The 24,399-nt window shown below is 44.9% G+C and overlaps 1 protein-coding gene across 3 annotated transcripts in view; it reads right to left on the minus strand.

The window, feature by feature from the left end:
- RABEP1 (rabaptin, RAB GTPase binding effector protein 1) overlaps positions 1-7,343 on the minus strand; it is a 101,321-nt gene extending 93,978 nt beyond the window's left edge. For 2 of the 3 annotated variants that reach the window (XM_089678504.1, XM_089678503.1), the window contains exon 1: positions 7,192-7,343. In XM_089678504.1, the coding sequence (XP_089534630.1) occupies positions 7,192-7,225 (34 nt within the window). In that variant the 5' untranslated portion in view covers positions 7,226-7,343. The remainder of the gene's footprint in view (positions 1-7,191) is intronic. The other variant, XM_089678505.1, reaches the window with a different exon arrangement.
- Positions 7,344-24,399: the final 17,056 nt, after the last annotated feature.

The raw sequence follows: 24,399 nt of genomic DNA on the forward strand, positions 1-24,399 counted from the left end.
CACTAGAGAACTACAGGACAGGCGAGATCCGAGAACAGGGATCACTAGAGAACTACAGGACAGGCGAGATCCGAGAACAGGGATCACTAGAGAACTACAGGACAGGCGAGATCCGAGAACAGGGATCACTGGAGAACTACAGGACAGGCGAGATCCGAGAACAGGGATCACTGGAGAACTACAGGACAGGCGAGATCCGAGAACAGGGATCACTGGAGAACTACAGGACAGGCGAGATCCGAGAACAGGGATCACTAGAGAACTACAGGACAGGCGAGATCCGAGAACAGGGATCACTAGAGAACTATAGGACAGGCGAGATCCGAGAAAAGGGATCACTAGAGAACTATAGGACAGGCGAGATCCGAGAACAGGGATCACTAGAGAACTATAGGACAGGCGAGATCCGAGAACAGGGATCACTAGAGAACTATAGGACAGGCGAGATCCGAGAACAGGGATCACTAGAGAACTATAGGACAGGTGAGATCAGGGATCACTGGAGAACTATAGGACAGGTGAGATCAGGGATCACTGGGGAACTATAGGACAGGTGAGATCCGAGAACAGCGATCACTGGGGAACTATAGGACAGGTGAGATCCGAGAACAGCGATCACTGGGGAACTATAGGACAGGTGAGATCCGAGAACAGCGATCACTGGGGAACTATAGGACAGGTGAGATCAGGGATCACTGGGGAACTATAGGACAGGTGAGATCAGGGATCACTGGGGAACTATAGGACAGGTGAGATCAGGGATCACTGGGGAACTATAGGACAGGTGAGATCAGGGATCACTGGGGAACTATAGGACAGGTGAGATCAGGGATCACTGGGGAACTATAGGACAGGTGAGATCAGGGATCACTGGGGAACTATAGGACAGGTGAGATCAGGGATCACTGGGGAACTATAGGACAGGTGAGATCAGGGATCACTGGGGAACTATAGGACAGGTGAGATCAGGGATCACTGGGGAACTATAGGACAGGTGAGATCAGGGATCACTGGGGAACTATAGGACAGGTGAGATCAGGGATCACTGGGGAACTATAGGACAGGTGAGATCAGGGATCACTGGGGTACTATACGACAGGTGAGATCAGGGATCACTGGGGAACTATAGGACAGGTGAGATCAGGGATCACTGGGGAACTATAGGACAGGTGAGATCGGGGATCACTGGGGAACTATAGGACAGGTGAGATCGGGGATCACTGGGGAACTATAGGACAGGTGAGATCGGGGATCACTGGGGAACTATAGGACAGGTGAGATCAGGGATCACTAGAGAACTATAGGACAGGCGAGATCCGAGAACAGGGATCACTAGAGAACTATAGGACAGGTGAGATCAGGGATCACTGGAGAACTATAGGACAGGTGAGATCAGGGATCACTGGAGAACTATAGGACAGGCGAGATCAGGGATCACTGGGGAACTATAGGACAGGCGAGATCAGGGATCACTGGGGAACTATAGGACAGGCGAGATCCGAGAACAGCGATAACTGGGGAACTATAGGACAGGCGAGATCCGAGAACAGGGATCACTAGAGAACTATAGGACAGGCGAGATCCGAGAACAGGGATCACTAGAGAACTATAGGACAGGCGAGATCCGAGAACAGGGATCACTAGAGAACTATAGGACAGGCGAGATCCGAGAACAGGGATCACTAGAGAACTATAGGACAGGCGAGATCCGAGAACAGGGATCACTAGAGAACTATAGGACAGGCGAGATCCGAGAACAGGGATCACTAGAGAACTATAGGACAGGCGAGATCCGAGAACAGGGATCACTAGAGAACTATAGGACAGGTGAGATCAGGGATCACTGGAGAACTATAGGACAGGTGAGATCAGGGATCACTGGGGAACTATAGGACAGGTGAGATCAGGGATCACTGGGGAACTATAGGACAGGTGAGATCAGGGATCACTGGGGAACTATAGGACAGGTGAGATCAGGGATCACTGGGGTACTATACGACAGGTGAGATCAGGGATCACTGGGGAACTATAGGACAGGTGAGATCAGGGATCACTGGGGTACTATACGACAGGTGAGATCAGGGATCACTGGGGAACTATAGGACAGGTGAGATCAGGGATCACTGGGGAACTATAGGACAGGTGAGATCGGGGATCACTGGGGAACTATAGGACAGGTGAGATCGGGGATCACTAGAGAACTATAGGACAGGCGAGATCCGAGAACAGGGATCACTAGAGAACTATAGGACAGGCGAGATCCGAGAACAGGGATCACTAGAGAACTATAGGACAGGCGAGATCCGAGAACAGGGATCACTAGAGAACTATAGGACAGGCGAGATCCGAGAACAGGGATCACTAGAGAACTATAGGACAGGCGAGATCTGAGAACAGGGATCACTAGAGAACTATAGGACAGGTGAGATCAGGGATCACTGGAGAACTATAGGACAGGTGAGATCAGGGATCACTGGGGAACTATAGGACAGGTGAGATCAGGGATCACTGGGGAACTATAGGACAGGTGAGATCAGGGATCACTGGGGAACTATAGGACAGGTGAGATCAGGGATCACTGGGGTACTATACGACAGGTGAGATCAGGGATCACTGGGGAACTATAGGACAGGTGAGATCAGGGATCACTGGGGTACTATACGACAGGTGAGATCAGGGATCACTGGGGAACTATAGGACAGGTGAGATCAGGGATCACTGGGGAACTATAGGACAGGTGAGATCGGGGATCACTGGGGAACTATAGGACAGGTGAGATCGGGGATCACTAGAGAACTATAGGACAGGCGAGATCCGAGAACAGGGATCACTAGAGAACTATAGGACAGGTGAGATCAGGGATCACTGGAGAACTATAGGACAGGTGAGATCAGGGATCACTGGGGAACTATAGGACAGGCGAGATCCGAGAACAGCGATCACTGGGGAACTATAGCACAGGCGAGATCCGAGAACAGGGATCACTAGAGAACTATAGGACAGGCGAGATCCGAGAACAGGGATCACTAGAGAACTATAGGACAGGCGAGATCCGAGAACAGGGATCACTAGAGAACTATAGGACAGGCGAGATCCGAGAACAGGGATCACTAGAGAACTATAGGACAGGCGAGATCAGGGATCACTGGAGAACTATAGGACAGGCGAGATCAGGGATCACTGGGGAACTATAGGACAGGCGAGATCCAAGAACAGCGATCACTGGGGAACTATAGGACAGGCGAGATCCGAGAACAGGGATCACTAGAGAACTATAGGACAGGCGAGATCCGAGAACAGGGATCACTAGAGAACTATAGGACAGGCGAGATCCGAGAACAGGGATCACTAGAGAACTATAGGACAGGTGAGATCAGGGATCACTGGAGAACTATAGGACAGGTGAGATCAGGGATCACTGGGGAATTATAGGACAGGTGAGATCCGAGAACAGCGATCACTGGGGAACTATAGGACAGGTGAGATCCGAGAACAGCGATCACTGGGGAACTATAGGACAGGTGAGATCAGGGATCACTGGGGAACTATAGGACAGGTGAGATCAGGGATCACTGGGGAACTATAGGACAGGTGAGATCAGGGATCACTGGGGAACTATAGGACAGGTGAGATCAGGGATCACTGGGGAACTATAGGACAGGTGAGATCAGGGATCACTGGGGAACTATAGGACAGGTGAGATCAGGGATCACTGGGGAACTATAGGACAGGTGAGATCAGGGATCACTGGGGAACTATAGGACAGGTGAGATCAGGGATCACTGGGGAACTATAGGACAGGTGAGATCAGGGATCACTGGGGAACTATAGGACAGGTGAGATCAGGGATCACTGGGGAACTATAGGACAGGTGAGATCAGGGATCACTGGGGAACTATAGGACAGGTGAGATCAGGGATCACTGGGGAACTATAGGACAGGTGAGATCAGGGATCACTGGGGAACTATAGGACAGGTGAGATCAGGGATCACTGGGGAACTATAGGACAGGTGAGATCAGGGATCACTGGGGAACTATAGGACAGGTGAGATCAGGGATCACTGGGGAACTATAGGACAGGTGAGATCAGGGATCACTGGGGAACTATAGGACAGGTGAGATCAGGGATCACTGGGGAACTATAGGACAGGTGAGATCAGGGATCACTGGGGAACTATAGGACAGGTGAGATCAAGGATCACTGGGGTACTATACGACAGGTGAGATCAGGGATCACTGGGGAACTATAGGACAGGTGAGATCAGGGATCACTGGGGAACTATAGGACAGGTGAGATCAGGGATCACTGGGGAACTATAGGACAGGTGAGATCAGGGATCACTGGGGAACTATAGGACAGGTGAGATCAGGGATCACTGGGGAACTATAGGACAGGTGAGATCAGGGATCACTGGGGAACTATAGGACAGGTGAGATCAGGGATCACTGGGCAACTATAGGACAGGTGAGATCAGGGATCACTGGGGAACTATAGGACAGGTGAGATCAGGGATCACTGGGGAACTATAGGACAGGTGAGATCAGGGATCACTGGGGAACTATAGGACAGGTGAGATCAGGGATCACTGGGGAACTATAGGACAGGTGAGATCAGGGATCACTGGGGAACTATAGGACAGGTGAGATCAGGGATCACTAGAGAACTATAGGACAGGCGAGATCCGAGAACAGGGATCACTAGAGAACTATAGGACAGGCGAGATCCGAGAACAGGGATCACTAGAGAACTATAGGACAGGTGAGATCAGGGATCACTGGGGAACTATAGGACAGGTGAGATCCGAGAACAGCGATCACTGGGGAACTATAGGACAGGTGAGATCCGAGAACAGCGATCACTGGGGAACTATAGGACAGGTGAGATCGGGGATCACTGGGGAACTATAGGACAGGTGAGATCGGGGATCACTGGGGAACTATAGGACAGGTGAGATCGGGGATCACTGGGGAACTATAGGACAGGTGAGATCGGGGATCACTGGGGAACTATAGGACAGGTGAGATCAGGGATCACTGGGGAACTATAGGACAGGTGAGATCAGGGATCACTGGGGAACTATAGGACAGGTGAGATCAGGGATCACTGGGGAACTATAGGACAGGTGAGATCAGGGATCACTAGAGAACTATAGGACAGGCGAGATCCGAGAACAGGGATCACTAGAGAACTATAGGACAGGCGAGATCCGAGAACAGGGATCACTAGAGAACTATAGGACAGGTGAGATCAGGGATCACTGGGGAACTATAGGACAGGTGAGATCCGAGAACAGCGATCACTGGGGAACTATAGGACAGGTGAGATCCGAGAACAGCGATCACTGGGGAACTATAGGACAGGTGAGATCGGGGATCACTGGGGAACTATAGGACAGGTGAGATCGGGGATCACTGGGGAACTATAGGACAGGTGAGATCGGGGATCACTGGGGAACTATAGGACAGGTGAGATCGGGGATCACTGGGGAACTATAGGACAGGTGAGATCGGGGATCACTGGGGAACTATAGGACAGGTGAGATCGGGGATCACTGGGGAACTATAGGACAGGTGAGATCGGGGATCACTGGGGAACTATAGGACAGGTGAGATCGGGGATCACTGGGGAACTATAGGACAGGTGAGATCGGGGATCACTGGGGAACTATAGGACAGGTGAGATCGGGGATCAGTGATCCCCGATCTCACCTGTCCTATAGTTCCCCAGTGATCCCCGATCTCACCTGTCCTATAGTTCCCCAGTGATCCCCGATCTCACCTGTCCTATAGTTCCCCAGTGATCCCCGATCTCACCTGTCCTATAGTTCCCCAGTGATCCCCGATCTCACCTGTCCTATAGTTCCCCAGTGATCCCCGATCTCACCTGTCCTATAGTTCCCCAGTGATCCCCGATCTCACCTGTCCTATAGTTCCCCAGTGATCCCCGATCTCACCTGTCCTATAGTTCCCCAGTGATCCCCGATCTCACCTGTCCTATAGTTCCCCAGTGATCCCCGATCTCACCTGTCCTATAGTTCCCCAGTGATCCCCGATCTCACCTGTCCTATAGTTCCCCAGTGATCCCCGATCTCACCTGTCCTATAGTTCCCCAGTGATCCCCGATCTCACCTGTCCTATAGTTCCCCAGTGATCCCCGATCTCACCTGTCCTATAGTTCCCCAGTGATCCCCGATCTCACCTGTCCTATAGTTCCCCAGTGATCCCCGATCTCACCTGTCCTATAGTTCCCCAGTGATCCCCGATCTCACCTGTCCTATAGTTCCCCAGTGATCCCCGATCTCACCTGTCCTATAGTTCCCCAGTGATCCCCGATCTCACCTGTCCTATAGTTCCCCAGTGATCCCCGATCTCACCTGTCCTATAGTTCCCCAGTGATCCCCGATCTCACCTGTCCTATAGTTCCCCAGTGATCCCCGATCTCACCTGTCCTATAGTTCCCCAGTGATCCCCGATCTCACCTGTCCTATAGTTCCCCAGTGATCCCCGATCTCACCTGTCCTATAGTTCCCCAGTGATCCCCGATCTCACCTGTCCTATAGTTCCCCAGTGATCCCCGATCTCACCTGTCCTATAGTTCCCCAGTGATCCCCGATCTCACCTGTCCTATAGTTCCCCAGTGATCCCCGATCTCACCTGTCCTATAGTTCCCCAGTGATCCCCGATCTCACCTGTCCTATAGTTCCCCAGTGATCCCCGATCTCACCTGTCCTATAGTTCCCCAGTGATCCCCGATCTCACCTGTCCTATAGTTCCCCAGTGATCCCCGATCTCACCTGTCCTATAGTTCCCCAGTGATCCCCGATCTCACCTGTATAGGACAGGTGAGATCGGGGATCACTGGGGAACTATAGGACAGGTGAGATCGGGGATCACTGGGGAACTATAGGACAGGTGAGAAGTGGAAGCCCCAGTGGTGTCCCAGGCAGTCTTCCAGGACATGAGATGTCAGACAGGGTGTGTGCACTCATTATACAAGCAGCACATGTAGCGGGACTGCTCCATACACAGGCCTGTCATCACACCCCGGGTGCTCACGTGTCCTCCCCTAGCTTCCAGCACTCCATCCAGCCACTGCTGAGGACTGCACGGCCCCCAACTCTCCCAAGCCTGTCTGTCACCCCCTCATGGAAAACCACATATACAAAAGCCAATGCCGAGGGCTCACTCACCGTCCATGGGGACGTCTTGCCCCGACTCCGCCATCCCGACCTCCAAAGCCGGCTACGGTCAGTGTCGGGAAACGTTCAACGCTGAGCTCGGCCTGGGCATCTTCGAGTACCGCGTCATCCTGACAGCGTGACAGGCAGCGTCATTACGTAACTGGACGTGACGCTGTGACCTGCCGAAGAACGTGAGATGCCATGTTTCTGTCTGGCAGGGGTATTACTGAGCTGTGATGATAATAATATGTGAGAGCATTTACTCACAGTTTCTGAGAGATAAAATCTCTCTTCTGTAGATAACTTTTCCTTGTAGTCATTAGGCAGCACTACTTCAGAAGCCAGAACAGTATTATGTGTGTTGTCCCTCAAAAACCCATACGGAGCCTTAGGAGGGAAAAGAAATAGAAGGGGTTATGTTTAGGGCGCATGTGGGTGGAGCTTTGTGTTGTTACAAAACATTGCTCTATTTACTTTTTTTAAAGTTTATTAGAAATGTTAAAGTGATATTTATAAATTTTGTGCAGCACAACAGACCTGGGGGGTTGACAAATGACAGTGACTTTAACTACTTGTCCTCCAGAGGATTTACCCCCCTTCCTGACCAGGCCATTTTTTGCATTACAGCTGCGTTACTTTGACAATTGCGCGGTCATGCAATGCTGCACCCAAATGAAATTTGTGTCCTTTTTTCCCACAAATTGAGCTTTTTTTGGTGGTATTTGATCACCTGTGCGTTTTGGGGTTTATTTGCGCTATAAAAAAAAGACCGACAATTTTGAGAGAAAAACAATACTTTTGACTTTTTGCTATTAAACATTTCCAGTAAAAAAATTTAAAAATCAAATTTCATCATAAATTTAGGCCAAAATGTATTCTGCCAATTGTCTTTGCTAAAAAAAATACCAATACATGTAAATTAATTGGTTTATGTGAAAGTTTTAACATTTACAAATGGCGGTATAGATACTGGAATTTTTTTATTTTTTTTTACTAGTAATGGTGACGATCATTATATTGCGGGACTGCGGCAGACATTCTGACACTGGGGGGAACTGACTTGGTGTCACTGACATCAGAAGTGACACCAATACAGTGATCAGTGCTAAAAAAAAAGCATTGACGCTCTGCTAATGGCACTGGGCAGGAAGGCATTAACAGGGGCGATCAAAGGGTTAACTGTGTGCTGGGAGTGTTTTACATAGGGGGTGGTGTCAGTGTGCTTCAATGTAAGTACACTGCTTTGGATGGCTGTGCTGTGCACAGCCATCCAAATCAGTGTGTCTGAGCTGACAGGAAGGAGAACTGTTAGTAAACAAAACAGTTCTCCTCCCCGTCGGAGATCGGCGGAAATCACCGGCCGGGACCCAGTGATCGACAGATCGGTGGTGCGGGTAGGGAGCGCACGCAGCTCGTGTGCGTCCCCTACCCAGAAATATATGTGATATATACCCTGCATTGTGAATGTTTACATGTTATGTGCAATTAAACCATGGCAACATCTAATGTTTGTGTAGTATTATGTTCAGCAGACTGTGTTCTTCTATTGTTGTGACTTAGATGACGTTCAGAGCACATTTTATGCCCAATTCATGCAAAACTCCATGTAATCCCAAGGGGTTCACATACTTTTTCTTGCAACTGTAGATCAAAAACACAATTTTCTCAAATTAGAATACAGCCCATTATTCATTTAGTTTCTCGAGCCACTGTGGTAAATTAATTCCAAAATGTTCTAATCCTACAAAATTCATATATCATAAGATTTATACATTTGTATTATAGCTTGCAATAGTGATATATGCCTTGTTCATTATTTTCAAATATCTCTCAAATCAGTGCTTATTGTGAGCTGGTATAACCCTTAGACACTAAGGGGTCTACTTATAAAAAATTTGTTGGACAGATGTCTTACATGCTGTAATTTCTCTAATAGAGTAATCCCTTTGATTATCAGCTACATCAAGTGGCCAAAATGCAGTATATTTTTTTAAATACATCCATGAAAAAATACATTATGTCACATTTTGGCCTTTAGAAAAGGCTGATGATCATAGGGATTACTCTTGTTACAACTAATGTTTTAAAAATAGAACCCAAAATGTTCTATTTCCTTTATATGCAGGAAGAACGTACTACATTTAGCATGATCTAAAAAAAATGCATACATAAATCTTAATGACAATTTACTAATTATTCCATTCTTAGAGAAGTTTTTTCCAGGATTTAATTAATAGTGAAACAATTTTTATATCCCAGTTGCTTGTTTTTCTTAAATCTAATCCTGAATCTGTTTGTAAGAGAAAGTAATTTCATATGGCTGACCAAACTTCTTCATTTTAATAGAGGAAATATGCTTTCGTTTGTTCCCAACAAAAGATTCCACCTTTGGGAAACCCCTTTCATTCCAGTCATAGTATACTATGTATTTAACCATTTTACTGCGACCACTGTACTGCTTATGGTTGTGGCAGCAAGTGGTTGTACACTCCACAAGCTGTCACCTTTCTAATGAACAGCTTACCAATCACTTTCTGTGACCCCCTGCAGTGTGTTCCCTGCAGCAACAGCTCCAGATAACATTTTTTGGGGTTGCTATGCTGGTGCTGGAAGTAAGAGTAGGAGTCCTAATGCAGTGCAGGAAGCCCACCGCCTACCTTGCACATGTGGGCATGGCCAAAAATTGGGTGTGACAAGCAAGTGGGTGTTTCTTCATGGTCTATGGCTTGTGGTGTAAAACATTTCTCCTTTTCTGTAGGCCAAATAAAACCTGGGGGTGAATTGAAGAGACTGTGGGATTAAAATAAGCCCAGCTGGGGTCAGAAAATATAACCCCCAGCTTGTGTTAAGTTTAGCAATAACCCCCAGCACAGGATAATAATGAACTCCCAGCGCACCACAATATTAACACACAGTAGGACTCATAAATTAACCCCTAGCACAGCACAGGAATTAACCAGGTCATGGTTCAATACTTAGCCCTCCGCACAGTCATTAACCCCAGCATTGCACAACAGTTAACCCCCAACATTGAACAACAATTAACCTTCAACATTGCACAACAATTAAACCCCAAAATTACATAACAATTAGCCCCCAACATTGCACAATAATTAACCTCCAATGTTGCACAATAATTAACCCGCAACACTGCATGATAACTAACCAGCAGCACAGCACAGCAATTAACCCCCAGCACATGCCTCCTTTATTGTGCAACATACAACATAGCATACAGAGTGAAGAGGTCAGCAGTAAATGTGTAGAGCGTGAGGGTCAAGACAAAGTACATTAGTTCCTCAGTGTGCCCTCTTATATTGGTGGTCAATAATCTTCAGGCTCTCTTACATTAATGGTTAGTGTGCATCTGCACAATGATGGTTAGTGTGTCCCTTGTGCAAAGGTGATCAGTATGTCTTCTGTACATTAATACAAAGCAAACAATGCAGCGCAATCCTACACTTCCTCTATAAAATAGTACAAATGGACTATTTGCAATGGTTAGACCTATATATGATTGAATATCCAGTGCAGATCAACCAATGTATTGCAATATAGTAGGAATGGTGTCATCCTCGCTGCAAAAAATATTTTGAGAAGCAGCAGAGTTGTAATGTGCAAACAATGGTAAAACCCTCTACATACAATAATAATAACAGAGGTGCAAATCAAGTAGTGATGGTGGTACCCTCTGCAAAAGTAAGAAGTATTGCAGAACTGCAATGTGCAAATAGTGGTGAAACCCCATACATATAATAATAAATGTAAAATATGCATCGATTATACATTTATTATTTTTATTATTATTATTATATGTATTGGTTCACTACTATTTGCACATTACAGCTCTGTAACATTTCTTAACATTTGCAGAGTGGGTGATACCATTCCTACTATGTTCTAATACACTGGTTGATTTGCACCACTTCTATTAATATTGTATGTAGGGGGTTTCACCATAATTTGCACATTGCAGCTCTGAAATTTCTCAAAATATGTTTGCAGAGAGGATGACACCATCACTACTATATCACTAATATATTTACTTTGAATGTGGGAATATATATCAATGGTAGCAGCAACCAGCTAAAAAGATTCTGTGAATCTATGAAACCAGCCTGCCGGGACTCACTAAAGGGTGTCGCCTTACACGGACGGAGCAGCTGTATCCATCCACAGGAAAAAAGAGTCCCCAGCCTTCTGGCATCAACAGAAGATGTGCAGGTAAATTGAAATTCAAAAAAAAAACACTGTGACATCTGAATTTTGTGGATGCTACAGGGGTGCCTAAAGAATCTTTTGGGGTGCTTCAGCACCCCCAAGCACCCACCTGGCACCGCCTCTGGTTCCCCTGTGCAACTCCTCCACCATGTTTCCAAGGCCCTGCTGTCCTGCGTGTGGGCCCAGAACCCACATAGCAGGCATCGCTAGGTGGACATCTGGGGACGGAAGATGCAATGGCTGTCTGATCATGTAACTGCAGGATTAAAGTGGGTGGAAACCCTTACATATACCCAATAAAGTGAATCAACAAATCTCTTACATCATTTGTACCTGTTTATCTATAGCTATGTTTCCCCTACATCCATTCAAAATTTACACTGATTTTTCAGCACTGAAAAGCAGGGGGCGGGGAGCTGAAGTTACATCAGTGAGGAGAGCTCTGAGAACTGATTGGAGGGAAGGGACACACATTCCCTTCACACTGCACACAGGAAAAGAGCTGAGGCTGTCAATTACAGGCTGTGCACTCCCCTGTCACCATTTTTCTCTTGGTGTCAGGAAAACTCAGCAGAAGTGACTCATGCTGATTGCAGAGGAAAAAGGCAGCGGACAGAAATGACACTTGGTGTAGTGCTCTGGATTGAGACAAGCACACACTATGCGGGAATATTCTTTGTTCATATTTCATGTCTGAGATTAACAACCACTTTAAAGAATAAAAAAGGTATATACCAGGTTTTTCCGTTTACTGTAAAATCAAGCTCAGCAAGAGATTTGGGTGCCATGTATTATTCCTGTCTGGATTCAAAAAAACTTTAAAGGATAAGTTCACCTTTTGACAACAAATAATAAATGTACATTTTTTTTGCAGGTAAAAAAATATGCATTTATTTTTTTTTGGTTGCAGAAGCCTGTAAACCATTGCACCAGCGATCAGCAGATCGCTGGTGCCATGCAGGTCTCCTGCAGGATTGGGAACATGTTACATGTTCCACCCTAAAAGTGGATGGAACATGTAACATGTTCCCAAAGGTGAACTTACCCTTTAACTAAACTCCAGCGAAGAGGAATAGAATATCATTATCAAGGTGCTTTCTTACCTTCTGCCTTGACGTTTACTGCAAAGCAGTGGTGTGCTTCCTTCTGTGGTGGACAGCACCTATGCAAGGCCTGCCAGTAGTCTAGGATAAGCTTTGAGTACTGCCTGCATGGTCACTGTTCAGTGAATTCCCATGATATAATGGGAAATGTAGTTAATGTGGTCTAATATGACGTGCGCCACCTACATAGATCTTCCCCACAGTGCCCAGGCAAAGTAAACATAACAAAAGAAGCTTAGGGCATAAGCATAAAATAATCATCAAATGCTCAAAAAAAGTTTGGTGTTTTTTTAAATGTTTAAGAGAATTTTTATTGTGATGGGGAAAGAAAGTTAAGGGTCAATAGTGGCTAGGAACCAGGAGTTCAGCTTTAAAACTCTACATAATCAGATGATTACCTTGTATGTCTCCACACAAATATGTATAAAGGCACTAAAGGTTTGTCATGCATCATTGGTTCTCTTGAGTAAATTATTCATCAGTGTGTAAATCTATATCCATTTCCTTAATTTATGTGAGAGAAAGAATATGTTTTGTTTTTGGTTTTGTTTTTTGCATTCTTGATTTCTGTTGTTTTTACATAGCAATACAAATCAATGATCTGAAGAAATAGTCTAAATGCCTAAAGTGTATTAACAGTAGATAAATAAAAGGTAAAATTAGATAACATTTTTACATGAAGGGCATTTGAGGTAACCAGGAGTTTCAGGCCTATTAGCATCACTGCTCCAGCAATGCCACTCCTTAACTAATCTCCCCATCACGTAGCCAGGCTTGTTTATTAGAAGTGTCAACTCAAGACTACTCTGTCTAATGCTTTTCCCTCTACCCTGTCTTCTAACTGTCACCCAACTATCTTCCTCTAGTGACTGCACCTCCATATCACCACCCTCCTCTATACTGGCCCCAGACAGCACCTAACAAGTCTACAGAATAAATCTAAAACAATCCACCCCTAAGTGATAATAAATATTCACCTTTTTTCTTTAGTGTATGTCTCGTGACATCAGAGAACCTGATTGGGACTTAAAAAAGAGAAAAGTCCATTAACTGAGCATTTCAAACAACGGCATAAGCCCTCAGAACAGGATTGAAGTTCAGCGGTATCTATAAATTGAAGTTACTGGCAAGAAGAGGCAACAAAGATGAAATCCTCCTTCAAATGGAGGTGAGATAGATTTATGATTTGAATACAATAGCCCCTCTAGACTTAAATAATAAAATGATGTTACAGCCATTCTTACGATACATTGTAATGGGGACAATGTAAAAAGAAGTGGCTTGGTAGCAGGTGTGCATGTACTGACAATAAAAACTGCCTGAATGTAGTTGTTGCCAGATATAACCAATGTTGCATAACAAATTTGTGGGTTTTTTTTCAGAATATTGCTTTCTGTCCCTTTAAGGTCAAAATTGGGCAGTCCTGGATAACAGATGGCAGATTGTAAAAGCCCTTCCTGAGATTGGGTAAGTTCATCCTAATGAAGTCCAGCTGTGGTTGAAGCACATCAACATCATCAGCTGTGTCTTGCCCTCCCCTTGGCATGTGGGATGGCCAGATGAGAGACCAGGAAGATCCCCGGCATGTATCATCTCCAGCCCCTTACCCATCTACCATCCAATTATAATACCATTAGGGTTGTTCATGCCTTACATTGGGCAAAACATGGCTCAGAGAAGATACCCTCCCTCATACTGGCAACAGATGCTGAAAAGGTCTTTGACAGAGTGGATTGGCAGTATATGGAAGAAGCCCTAGGAGCGCTAGGATTGGAAGAAAGGATGTTGGCTGGATTTTAGCTTTGGATCAGAATCCAAAGGGGAAGTTGAAGGTTAATGGCATGCTTTCCCAGTCCTTCCCTAATACTGACAGAACTTACCAGGTATGTTCCCAGTCGCTTTACTATTCACAGTGCTGTTGGAATCTTTCCTTAGAAAAATAAGGAACAATCCAGACATTAAACTGGTTGTAAAGGTAGAAGGTTTTTTACCTTTATGCATTCTTTGCATGAATGTAAAAACCTTCTGCTTGCAGCTACCCCCCTCCCCAACCCCCAATTATTCTTACCTGAGCCCGGTCTCGATCCAGCAATATGTGCAAGAGCTGAGGCTCTCTCCTCTCTCTGAATCCTCATTGACTTAGGTACAGCAGTAGAAGCCATTGGATCCTGCTGCTGTCAATAACAGGTGGTAGCAGGGGCAAGACAGAGCCATGCTCTGTGTGTCTTATAAACACACAGGGCCTGCTCTGGAGTGAGCATGCATGGGTGCCCCCACAGCAAATGGAGGAGCCAGAAGCACTGGCAAGGGACCCGAGTGGAGGAGGATCAGGGCTGCTGTGTGTAAAACCATTGCACAGAGAAGGTAAGTATAAAATATGTTTGTTATGTTAAAGAAAAAAAATGATTGTTTAATAATAAGGCATTCAGATAGGGTCTCAGGAACATGAGGTCTCTGCTTATGCAGATGATGTTCTATTCTGTATCATACAACCACTTTCCACCCTCCCAATCTTAATGTCTGAATTGTAAAAATCTGGATAGCTGTCCAATTTTAAGATAAATTATAATAAATCTGAAATTTTACCAATGATTATCCCTTCTGATCTAGCCTTGTGATTGCAACAATTTTTTCTGTTTGTTTGTTTGTCAGAAACTACTCTCTCGCCTGGGCACGCACATATCCTCTGATACAGGATATACAGTATCTCTTCATTAGAAAATATGATACATTCCTTGGTATGGTAAGAAGGGATCTTAAAGCATGGAAAGGTCTTCCACTCAAACTTCAGTGTTTCGGGGCAGAAAAAAAAATGTTTTTGTAGAGTTTTTGGGAGTGTTTTTCCAGCAGAAAAAAAAGCTGAACGCTCCTAAATGCTACTAAAAAGCTCCTAACAGCTTTTTTCTAGCTTTTTTTCCCCTACATGTATTGTAAAAATGCTGATAAAATGCTAACACTTCTAAACACTACTAAAACGCTACAAAATAAAATGATATTATCAAAATTTTTTATCCAGGGTTTTTTCCAGCATTTTTGGAGCTTAAAAAAAACGCTAATGTACATGGAGCCTTAATATCTGCTTCCTTTCTCCTCTCTGTGCCTAAAGTCATAAACTTCTGGGGGTGTGGAGAAACATGAGGAGATGGTTCTGTGGTTGAAGTCTGTCAGTCACAACCAGAGAGAAATGCTCCTGCTGTGTTTACAAGGTGCCTGTACATGCAATCCACCATGTCGTCAGTGCAGCTCTTGTTAACAACAGGGGTGGACAGACCATTGGGAAACTCGGGCACTGCCCGAGGGCCTGGGGTCAGTAGGGGGCCCCATGAGATGCCCCTGGTACCTTTTTCATAGGCTTTTTTGAGTTTGGGCAAGGACACAAGGGGGCCCATGATCCCCTATTGCCCAGGGCCCCATGAGTTGTCAGTCTGCCCCTGGTTAACAATGTCTGCTATGTCATTTGGACCTCTGCAATTTCACCTCTTCTTAAATAAATACTAATCTTATTTTCAAAAATATACATTTAAAAACAAATAGTCTAAACAATTATTTTAATTTAAACACAACAGTTTAATTGTATTAGCTGCTACCAGCAACATTTCTTGTCTTATTTCTGCAGTGTGTACTTCTCACCGTTAGATGTCATTCTTGATGAAAATGATGTTTGCAAAGTAATACAAATGTTCCTTAGGCCCCTTTCACATACGCATCATCAGTTAAAGTGTTACTAAACCTACAACAGTACAATCAGTCTGTACATGCAATATAGCATGCTTGAGTAAAGCATGCTTGATATACTCACTGTGAAACCTAAGGGGTTAATCCACTGAATTGTGTAAAAAGGAGGTTTGATCCTTTTTTCTCTGCCCTTCCTCTTGTTGAAATGACCACCTGATACAGACTGAACCCGTGGTCATATGCACATGCTCAGTTTGGTGTGTATTGCTGGAAAGGGTTTTTTTTTCTTGGGAGGGTGCATGTGATCAGCACAAGGCCAATCAGCACTGTCCAGACTGAGAGTCAGAGGTTTCACATCCTTCTAGATCAGAAAGAAAACTCCTGCTACAAGCTTTAACCAGTGCTCTGCTCAAGTCACAAGACTGCTCTAACTGCTGATAAGAAAAGGTATTTAGCAGTTTATATTTACTAAAAGAATTGTACTTTCATGTTGTGTGTACTGTCGGATACCAGATATAGTGAATTCAGGGTCCTGGGTTTAGTATCCCTTCAAGCTGCATTTTTTCCAGGTAAAAACAGATTCCTTTCACATCAGTTTACATCTGTTTTTTCATTGGTCTTCCATTCAGTTCAGCTAAGCTTTGTCAATAAAACCTGAAAGCTGATTGGTTTCTATATGACCTTGAGGTAAGAACACATTCATTTCTCCCTTCAAGTGTGTAAAATATAGCTTGTGTTTTAATATGGTGTAAAATTTTAACAGTACTTTTCTATAATACAGTATATGTTGCGGACCCCTGACCCCAGCATCAGAGAGGGCTGACATTTCACCTCAGGGTGCTGGTTATTAGGCGTGGTGGGTGTGGACAGGTGCAAAAAATGGGCGCCAGTCACTTTTAGGCTGAATAAAAGTGAGTTTATTGCTCATAACAACAAAATTTATGGAGAGAGGATTAGGGCACAAGACACCCTAGGACAGTAGGCAGACAGACCAGCAGACAAAAATAACAAGGTAGACAGTAGTACAGTAAAAAGGGCCTTAACCCGCAGCCAACATTCTGTACCTCAGTAGCATAGCAACAAAAAATCATAGTACCATTCAGGGATTATCCGGGTGAGTCCGTCTAGGTGCTTTCCCAGACTCTCTACAGTTCTAGGTCCATGGAAGAGTAAAATGTGGTACTTCATCTCAGGGCTCCATCCCTCTCTTCATGCCTCCAGTGACTTCCTTGCAGAGCCTAGAGCACATGGCTAGGCCTTAGGCATTAACCCTACCCAACACAGCTTTCCTCAACCACCCACACCAGACCAAGGTCTGCGTAGGAGGACCCTGATCACGAGACCTCTCCAATATTTATACTGTTTCCCAGCATGCACCAGTGACCAGAGAAAATCCTACTGATTGGTTGAGAGAAGTATGCATATACATAATCCAGCTTCACTGTAGCTCATCATACTAATGCCAAAGGTTGTAGTGACATCGACTGGCAAAAAGGAAGAACCACAGCTATACTAGACTTCGGGGTGAACCCAAATGACCAAAAGACTGCAAATCAGCCAGATTAATTACAGCTCAGCAAAGCTAAATTTACTGGAATCCCCTATATAGGACAAGGAGGCTACATATATTTTTCTCTAATTTTAAGTATATTTTATATATATGTTATCAAATAATTCTAATATCAGCGCAGGTCTGGGGTAAGGGGGCTGTGATAATTTTTTGGCAAAATGTATTTTATCCCTGAATGCTGCTTCGGAAAGAAAGAAGCTAAAAGAGATGGACATTCTCTTCTAGGTTTCTTTCTGCCAGCCAGTCTTATACCTCCTTAAACCACTACTTCTGGGAATTTCTACAATTTTTAAGATAGTGCGCAATACCTAAAAATCAAACAAAACTGCGCTACATACGTGAAACAATACAAGTCCTAAAAAACAAAAATAAAATTCAAAATTGCTGCCACTTCCAATATATCATTATAACACATAAACGAACCCTCAAAAGTGATTCAGTAGCGAAAAAAAACGTGAATAAATGTGAATTTAAAAAATCCACAAAGGGGAAACAATAAAGTCCAAAGAAAGTTCTTATCCACCAAATGAATCTTCAATTTCTCCAGAATAAATCACCACGTGCAAAAGAAACTGGTGTCTTTCGGGTATACACTCACCAAATGGTGATGCCTCCCATTCTCATGGTTGGCTAAAATCGCTCAATGAGTACCTTCCAGTGGGATAAAGGATCAATTAGTATCAATGTGCTTCCTCTCCTCCAATGTCCATATCTGCCTTTCCCCAAAATAGTTGGCAATACTTTCAGAAATTGGTGGATTCCCAATACAGAGGCACTTATGAAAGCATAAAGGTTAACCTCCTTCTTAATACTCTACTCTCAGGTATAGTGGTCATGTAAAACAAAGCAAGAAAGCCCCAATGCTGCAGTGCAAAACAGCTCCTTTATTCACTAAAATAGAAAGCCACTTACAGTGAAGGAAATAAGTATTTGATCCCCTGTTGATTTTGAATGTTTGCCCACTCACAAAGAAATTATCAGTCTAAAAATTGAATGTTAGGTGTATAGTAACACTGAGAGACAGAATAGCAATAGAAAATTCAAAAGAAATGCATGTCTAACAAATTATGCACTGATTTGCATGTTTATGAGGGAAATGAGTATTTGATCCCCTTCACAAACCATGACTTAGTACTTAGTGGAAAATCCCTTGTTGGCAATCACAGAGGTCAGACGTTTCCTGTAGCTGGCCACCAGGTTTGCACACATCTCAGGAGGGATTTTGGCCCACTCCACTTTGCAGATCCTCTCCAACTCATTAAGGTTTGGTGGCTTACGTTTGACAACTCGAACTTTCAGCTCCCTCCACAGATTTTCTATCAGATTAAGGTCTGGAGACTGGCTAGGCCACTCCAGGACCTTAATGTGCTTCTTCTTGAGCCTTTGTTGTCGTGGCCGTGTGTTTTGGGTCATTGTCATGCTGGAACACCCATCCACGACCCATTTTCAATGGCCTGGCTGAGGGAAGAAGGTTCTCACCCAAGATTTGACGGTACATTGCCCCGTCCATCATCCTTTTGATGTGGTGCAGTTGTCCTGTCCCCTTAGCAGAAAAACACACCCAAAGCAGAATGTTTCCACCACTATTTTTGACAGTTGGGATGGTGTTCTTGGGGTCATAGGCAGCATTCCTCCTCCTCCAAACACGGCGAGTTGAGTGGATGCCAAAGAGCTCGATTTTAGTCTCATCTGACCACAACACTTTCAACCAGTCCTCATCTGCATCATTCAGATGTTCAGTGGCAAACTTCAGACGGTCCTGGATATGTGCTTTCTTGAGCAGAGGGACCTCGCAAGCACTGCAGGATTTCTATATTTTTTTTTTAAAGTTGGGTGGTGTATATAATGTTTAAAGGCAAATTTGTCTTTATTATTTTGCATAAATTTAAGAGACATAACATGAGAAGTATAAAGAACATGTACAAGTAGATAAACAACAAAAAAAACAGCACAGATGAGGTTATGATCCATATGGATGTAAGAAAATGATGCAGTAAAACTGCCAGAGGAAAGGATCAATAACTTATATTACGGAGGCATAACATAATAAAGTATCATGGGGGTATCCCTGGGCGAGATGTCTGAAACAATATGAGAGAACTACATACAACCAAAAATGTAAACAAAAAAAAAAGGAAGGGGGGGAAGGAAAAAGTCAGCGGAAAGGAAAGCAAAAGAGGAGAAGAGAGAGAAGAGAGGGGGTTGGAAGATGGGGGCATTAGAAAGCCACAGTAGGGTGGTTCCTCAACTGAATCTCACCTAAGCGACCCCGCTGTCCGCATCTCAGCACGGACCGCAGGGGCAAATCGGCAGATAAGCCAAAATGAAAATTAGTCGTGGGAGCAATTATTATTATTATACAGTACTTATATAGCGCCAACGGTTTGCTCAGCGCTGTACATTATAAAGGGAGACAGTACACAAGACTTGCTTACAATCTAGGAGGGAGGGGATAGTGGTACAGGAGGAAATAGCTGTGGGGGGTGGAGTGGTAGGAAGAGTGGAGGAGTTCAGTAATTAGCTGAGGGCGGGGTAGGCTTCCCTGAAGAGACAGGTTTTCAGAGTGCGCCTAAAGGTGAGGAGAGTAGGTGACAGTCTGATGGATTGGGGTAGGGAGTTACAGAGAATGGGGGAAGCCCTGGAGAAGTCCTGGAGACGGGCTTGGGAGGAGGAGACCAGGGAACTAGGGAGTAGGAGGTCTTGTGAGGAGCGGAGAGTATGTTTTGGGTGGTATTTGGATACCAGATCGGTGATGTAGTTTGGTGCAGTATTATGAACAGCTTTATAAGCCAGTGTTAGCATTTTGAATTTTATCCGTTGGGCAATCGGAAGCCAGTGGAGGGATTGGCAGAGATGGGTGGCGGATACGGAGCGGTTAGTAAGGTGGATGAGTCTGGCCGCAGCATTCAAGATAGACTGAAGCAGGGATAGTCTGCAGTGGGGTAAGCTGGTGAGGAGAGAGTTACAGTAGTCGTGGCGTGATATAATGAGGTAGTGCATGAGTTGCTTAGTGGTTTCGGGGTTAGGAACGGACGTATTTTGGAGATGTTACGGAGGTGAAGTTTGCATGAGTTTGTCAGCGAATGGACTTGGGGCTGGAAGGACAGATTGGAGTCTAGGATGACACCTAGTATCTTGGCTTGAGGGGAGGGACTGATGGTGGTGTTGGTCTTGAAGGAGAAGTCGAGGGAGGGGGGATGGGCTGGGGGGAAAACTAGGAGCTCAGTTTTGGACAGATTTAGTTTGAGGAAGTGGAGTGACATCCAGTCCAATATGTTGCTCAGTAGGCTTGTGATACGAGCGGAGAATGAAGGGGTGAGGTGAGGGGTAGAGAGATAGATTTGCGTGTCGTCGGCATAGAGATGGTAGTTGAAGCCGTGAGAGTGTATCAATTGGCCAAGGGAGGAGGTGTAGATGGAGAAGAGAAGGGGCCCAAGGACAGAACCTTGAGGGACCCCAACAGAGAGGGGGAGTGGAGAGGAGGTGGCAGCGTTATAGGTAACACTGAGAAGCGCTGTGATAGATAAGAAGAGAGCCAGGAGAGAGCGGAATCTCTGAGGCCAAGAGAGTGTAGTTGTTTGAGGAGGAGGGGGTGGTCAACCATGTCGAAAGCCGCAGAGAGGTCGAGGAGTAGGAGCACTGAATAGTGGCCAGTAGCTTTTGCGGTTAGCAGGTCGTTGGTGAGTTTGAGTAGGGCAGTTTCAGTGGAGTGTAGGGGGTGGAAGCCAGACTGTAGGGGATCAAGGAGGTTGTTGTCGGTGAGGTGGGAACTCAGGTGATTATAGACTAAGCGCTCTAGAAGTTTGGATGTAAATGGCAGCAGGGAGATGGGTCTAAGGTTGTTCGGGTCGGTGGGATCCAGGGAGGGTTTTTTAAGTATGGGAGTGATGTGCACGTGGTGATGCAGGCTTCAGAAAAGACCTTAGTGACCTCTTCAGTGGTAGCGAGGTCGAAGGAGTGGAGTGTTGAGGGGGTTTTAGTGTGAGGAATGCTAGGTGGGGTGGAAGTCTGGGCAGTGGCAAGGTCGAAGGATTGGAGTGTTAAGGGCGTTTTAGTGTGAGGAATGCTAGGTGGGGTGGAAGTCTGAGCAGTGGCGATGTCCCTACGAATTGCGTCGATCTTGTTTTTGAAGTGGTTAGCAATCTCGTGGGTGGTAAGATACTGGGTGGAGGTGGAGAGAGTAGAGAGTTAAAAGTGGAGAAGAGCCGGCGAGGACTGAAGGAGAAGGTAGTAATGAGGGTAAAAAAGTAGGCTTGTTTGGCAGCGTGAAGGGAGGAAGTGTAGGTTAGGATGGTAGATTTATATCGGGTGAACGCTTGTTGGAATCTGGTTTTGCGCCATAGTCGCTCCAGCGCACGACTGCAAGGCTCAACTAGAGTGCAACAGGGGAACATATATCTCGGAGAATCGCAGAGGAGGAGAAATGGAGCCAGATCGACCACAGCAAACGCCAGCATTTCCCACTGCAGGATTTCAATCCTTGTGGGCTTAGTGTGTTATCAATTGTTTTCTTGGTGACTGTGGTCCCAGCTACCTGGAGATCATTGACAAGATCCTCACGGGTAGTTCTGAGATGATTCCTCACTGTTCTGATGATCATTGACACTTGACGAGGTGAGAACTTGCATGCTGCACCAGACCTAGGCAGACTGACAGTTGTTTTGTGCTTCTGCCATTTGCGAATGATTGCACCAGCTGTTGTTACCTTCTCACCAATCTGCTTGGCGATCGTTTTATAGCCCAGTCCAGCCTTGTGTAGGTCTACAGTCTTGTCCCTGACATCCTTGGACAGCTCTTTGGTCTTTGCCATGGTAGAGAGTTTGGAATCTGATTGTTTGTATTGCTCCTGTGGACTGGTGTCTTTTATACAGGTAACAAAATGAGATTAGCAGCACTCCCTTTAAGAGACAGCTTGTTACCTGTATGAAAGACATCTTGTAGCCAGAAATCCTGCTAAATGATAGGGGATCAAATACTTTGTTCCCTCATGAACATGCAAATCAGTGCATAATTTGTTAGACATGCATTTCTTTTGAATTTTTTGTTGCTATTCTGTCTCTCAGTGTTACAATACACCTATTATTCGATTTTTAGACTGATAATTTCTTTGTGAGTGGGCAAACATTCAAAATCAGCAGGGGATCAAATACTTATTTCCTTCACTGTACAAACTCAAAGTAAGTAAAAGGCCCAAAGATGTTGCAATAGGTGTAAACACTGATAGGAACCAAGACAGTGCTCTCGCCACTGCCAGATTCCCAGTCACTGGTGCTCTCACGTCACTTCCAGTTCCAGTCACGTCATTTATAATTAAACTCGGTCTTTTCTCCGTAATAAAGTTCCTGTTTCATGTGCCAGACCGCTTCTCCCCACACAGCTGGTCATGTGGCTATGATGTCACGAAAGGTCCTTTAGCCCTCTCGGATGTACCATCTAACCTGGCAATAAGAATTATTTGGTGGATAAGAACTTTCTTTGAACCTTATGTTTTCACCTTTGTGGAGTTTTTTTATTCACATGTTATTTGTGCTACTGAATCACTTTTGAGGGTTCGTTTAAGTGCACAATACCTGCCTAGCCATATGGGAAGAGCTCCATTCATCGACCATGCCATTACCAGATGGGAACATGTGGTGAGGTATAGCAGATGGACTTTGGACCTGGACCAACTTTCCAAACTGCATAGGAGCCCTTAATGGGAAACATATCCGCATACACATGCCTCCTGGTTCTGGATCTAGATTTTATATATATATAAATATTTCTCAGTGCTCTCACGGTTATCTGCAATAGCAATTATGAATTCATAGTTGTGCACATTGGGGAATATGGCAGTACATCAGATTCAAGAGTTTTCTTGGAGTCAGTAATTGGTAGAAGGCTGCATGAAGGGCAATTTCGACCTAACATCTGATCAGTGCAACTTAGCCATGAGAATGCTGAGTTAACAATCCAGGCTTACTGTGTCCTCCATGATATTGTCTGTGATAAGGAGGGCATAAACCTTGAAGAAGAAGATGAATTCAACGTGTCCTCCGTACGTTATAGTGGAGTGCGAGCAACTAGCTTAAACATTACCATGCGGGAGAACTTTGTAGACTACTTCATATCTCCAGCAGGTTCCATGGTAATAACAATATGTGTGAAAAAGTACACATTTCATATTTGTATAATAATTTTCAATAAAAATTGCCTCTGATTTCATTTGTGAAATTGTTATTTAAATAAAGTTCTGTAAATTTGCTGTTTGATTTAAAAATAGACAAACACGTGTTATCCACTGGCCAACTGTGCACTATAGTTTTACTACTACAGTGTGGGCCAGCTGCGCAAAATCACATATACAGAATATATACACGTAATTTTGCATTTCTGGGTAGGGGGCTCACGCCTGCCCCCCAGCTGAGCTGTCACTGGCTCCAGCACATGCCGATGATTTATGGCAGGGATCCACCGATCAGCTGAGCAAGTGAAAGGAGAGAGCTCTATGTTGGTAAACAACACAGATCTCTCTACTGACAGCATTGATGTGCCAGTTTTTGTTTCACATTACTAGGCACAAAGTTAACCCTTTGGTTACCTCAGATGTTAACCCCTTCCAAGCCAGTGTCATTAGTATGATGTCAGTGTATATTACCAGCACTGATC

The sequence above is a fragment of the Staurois parvus genome, unplaced genomic scaffold, assembly GCF_062004578.1.
Source record: "Staurois parvus isolate SC_StPar_1 unplaced genomic scaffold, SC_StPar_1.0 ptg000206l, whole genome shotgun sequence".
NCBI lineage: Eukaryota > Metazoa > Chordata > Amphibia > Anura > Ranidae > Staurois > Staurois parvus.